Source organism: Durio zibethinus, unplaced genomic scaffold, assembly GCF_047325235.1.
Source record: "Durio zibethinus cultivar Kanyao isolate XHJ-2024 unplaced genomic scaffold, ASM4732523v1 HiC_scaffold_155, whole genome shotgun sequence".
Lineage (NCBI taxonomy): Eukaryota > Viridiplantae > Streptophyta > Magnoliopsida > Malvales > Malvaceae > Durio > Durio zibethinus.
This window is the reverse complement of record NW_028322778.1, coordinates 1,930-5,761: the sequence shown is the minus strand read 5'-3', so window position 1 is coordinate 5,761 and position 3,832 is coordinate 1,930. Positions and strand designations below refer to the sequence as shown.

Sequence of the window (3,832 nt, the reverse complement as noted above, 5' to 3'; positions counted from 1 at the left end):
GGATAGGTGAATTTTTCTAGATCCATCCCCCGAAGGAACCGGACATGATAATTTTTCATCATCCGGCTCAAGCAAAAATCAATCGAATCAAATGGATACAAACGGATACATATAAAATGAATCTATATGTTATCCACACATATATGAATGATTTCATATGTAAGAAAAAAGTTACCTGATTCCATTTTACGAAGTTGCAACTATACATTCCAAGGAATGCCATTTTTACAGGTAAATGCTCAATACCCAAGTAGGCGTACAAAGTTGATCGTGATCAAGTGCTTTCTGGGTCGTCTTAGGCCTTGCGATTCACCTTTATCCCAAAAATATATCGAGATTTTTTACATACAAAGGATTTACTTGTTACTAATATAGTCTAGCCTTTGCTCTTCTTTAGATCCCTTGTTTCACTCCGATAGTATAATAATAATAAATCGGGTCGATGCAGAAGAAATGAATGTATTTTCATACTATTAAGATAAGAAAGTAAAAAAAAAATAAAAATAAATAAATAAAATCTAATTTGCATTATGCCAAATCACTTATTCTACTGGATCTTACGGAGCCCTGTTCATACACGACATCGTCAGGTCTGATCATAGAAAAGATTCTCTTCAAGCGAACCAGCCTATCCTTTGTATGGGGCTTACACGGTGGTTGGAACAAAGACACATTTGGTTGTGAATTCCAATGTAGCAGATAAAGGCATATTTCTGCATGGCCCAATCAATAGTTCAAGTCACACACTCCCATAATCCATTTTCTCTTCGGGGAATTCCCTTCAACTATTCATGTCATATCAAATAAATAATAGAATATTGTGGAGTTGAAAGGAAATATCCAAATACATGTCTTATTTTTTTTTTTTTTTTCAACAATCCATATTTGTAGCAATGAAATACTATTGTTCCTCCCCCAAGTAATAAGATAAATGATTGGCAAGTAATAAGATAAATGATTGGTTACAATATAGCTATGGTCTATATTCTCTATAAAGGACCAGAAATGCCTTGCTTACGTATCATTAGGAAATGCATTAACATAAATACAGCAGTAAGAAGGGGTAATACAAAAGTGTGTAAACTATAAAAACGGGTCAAAGTGGATTGTCCCACACTAGCACTTCCACGCAATAACTCTACCAAAGGCGATCCTATTACCGGAATAGCTTCCGGAACGCCTGTTACGATTTTGACTGCCCAATAACCAATTTGGTCCCAAGGTAAGGAATAACCTGTTACACCAAAAGATGCAGTCAACACAGCCAGAACCACGCCTGTAACCCAAGTCAATTCGCGAGGTTTTTTAAAACCACCAGTGAGATAGACACGAAATACGTGCAGGATCATCATTAAGACCATCATACTTGCCGACCATCGATGAACTGATCGGATTAACCAACCAAAGTTAGCTTCAGTCATTATGTATTGAACAGAAGTAAAAGCCTCAGTAACGGTTGGACGATAGTAAAAAGTCATAGCAAATCCTGTAGCTACTTGTACCAAAAAACAAGTAAGCGTAATTCCTCCTAGACAATAAAATATGTTAACATGAGGAGGAACATATTTACTAGTTATATCATCTGCAATCGCCTGAATCTCGAGGCGTTCTTCGAACCAATCATAGACTTTATTGAGATAGGTAAACCAAGAGGACTCCCCCCCTGAGAACCGTATATGAGAATTTCATCTCGTACAGCTCAAACAAAAACACCCAAATAATAGCTGAAACGGATATGGAATAGAAAGTTTGAAACTTCTTAATCTTTTCATTCAATTTTATCTGAAGACACAAAAGAGTAAAAATCCGAAAGCTCTTTTTTGTAGTTGTAATTATAATGCCAAAAAATCAAGTCGGCGCATTCGTCTTTATGTTGATCAGGCCTCTTGAATCTTCTATTTACCTACTTATTTCTTTTCTTTTTCTTTGCTTTGATTTGTTATTTATATGGAATGTGGCTTTATTCTTGTTTTCTTTATTTTTAATAGGAATTCTCTTGTTAAGACCCTATGAATCAATTGAAACTTCAGATTCATACCAGAACCGCGATGATTCAATAAAACCTTCAAACTAAGTCCAAAGATTCTTTGAGTAAGAATTATTGGATCATCACTTATTCAATGAATAGAATAGATATAATAAATAAAAATACAAAGAAAAGAAAGGTTTGTCCTTTGATCAAAATAAGCATAAACTAAATGAGAGTTTGAAAGAAGAAAAAATTTCTCGATTTATAAATAAAAACCTCTTTCTTTGAAAATTTTTTTTTTTTTTGAGTCCGGCCGCGAGGTTTGAATATTAAGTATGAATCATAGTTCGAATACTTCGTGATCCATTTCATATATTCCGTGCTCCAGATACTAGAATGGCTATCCGACGGGATAAAACTATCTCGATCAAGAGGACAGACCCATTTTCTGTACTATCAATAGGATCAATTATAACAAGTCACACACTCATATTCCGGAAATACAGAAACAAAAAAAATTTCGCGGTCGAACTACCAAAATAGAATGGGCTAAAAAAAATCCGAGAACTAAAAGTTTCACTTTTTGTATTGAAAAGCGAGGCTTCGTGGTTCTTGTGAATCTAATTCAGCGAAATTCCATCCAGTAAAACGGAAGAATTATAAATCTCCAAAATAATAGATAAGAATATCGAAAATAAAGCCATTGCGACACCCATCAAAGGAGTCGTTCCCCATCCAGGAGCTACTTTACCATATTCCGAATTCAATGGTTTCAAAAAATCCCCTACAACAGTTCGTCTTGGACCAGATCTAGAACTACCCTCAACGGTTTGTGTAGCCATAAATCTTATTTTGTATTCAGTGAGATCTGTTGACTTTGTATATCATTCCGCTGTAAATAAACGATCTTATCATAGATCCATTGTGATCTTGAAATTATATTTATATTTATATTATTTATATTATATTTATATATATTATTTATATAATTATATAATAATGGAAACAGCAACTTTAGTCGCCATCTCTATATCTGGTTTACTTGTAAGTTTTACTGGGTACGCCTTATATACTGCCTTTGGGCAACCCTCTCAACAATTAAGGGATCCATTCGAGGAACACGGGGACTAATTGAAGTAATGAGCCTCCCCCAATATAATATTGGGAGGCTCATTACTTCAATTGAGATAATGAAAAATCATTTCATTTTTTTAGTTGGAACTTTAGGCGGTTCTCGAAAAAAGATAGCGAAAAAAATTATCCCTAGAGTAGATACTAAGAGGAATGTATAAACCAATGCTTCCATAAATTCGATCGTGGTTTACAATTATAGCTTCCGTACCTATTTATTTAGAATCATCTCCCGAATAAAATAACGAAAGAACAAGAATCAAAGAAAAGGCAGCGATTTTAATCAAGATTTTTACAGCAGCCTATGTCAAATCACAAACAGAAAATAGAAGCGAAAAATAACAAAGCAATCTTGCATCAGACTACTTGTCTTCTTGTAGTTGGATCTCCAAGTTTTTGGAATGCTCCAAATTCCACTTGAGCATCCAAATCTGGATCAATACCGGCAAAAACATCTCTGAACAGGGTTCTAGCACCATGCCAAATGTGTCCGAAGAAGAAAAGCAAAGCAAACGAAGCATGCCCAAAAGTAAACCAACCCCTTGGACTGCTACGAAAAACACCATCGGATTTCAAAGTAGCACGATCTAATTCAAAAATTTCACCCAATTGAGCACGTCTAGCATATTTTTTCACAGTAGCAGGATCACTATAACTCACTCCATTGAGTTCGCCACCATAGAACTCAACAGTTACACCTACTTGTTCGACACTATACTTCGATTCTGCCCT

At 35.0% G+C, this 3,832-nt stretch overlaps 1 protein-coding gene across 1 annotated transcript; it reads right to left on the bottom strand.

Moving 5' to 3' along the window:
• Positions 1–745: 745 nt before the first annotated feature.
• Positions 746–2,855, bottom strand: LOC149509534 (cytochrome b6). Its single transcript, XM_089757701.1, has 2 exons — positions 2,455–2,855; positions 746–1,631 (listed from the first exon to the last, which is right to left on the bottom strand). Exons 1-2 carry the CDS (start codon positions 2,458–2,460, stop codon positions 990–992), a joined length of 648 nt encoding a protein of 215 aa, XP_089613827.1. The 5' UTR covers positions 2,461–2,855; the 3' UTR covers positions 746–989.
• Between the last annotated feature and the right edge of the window lie 977 nt (positions 2,856–3,832).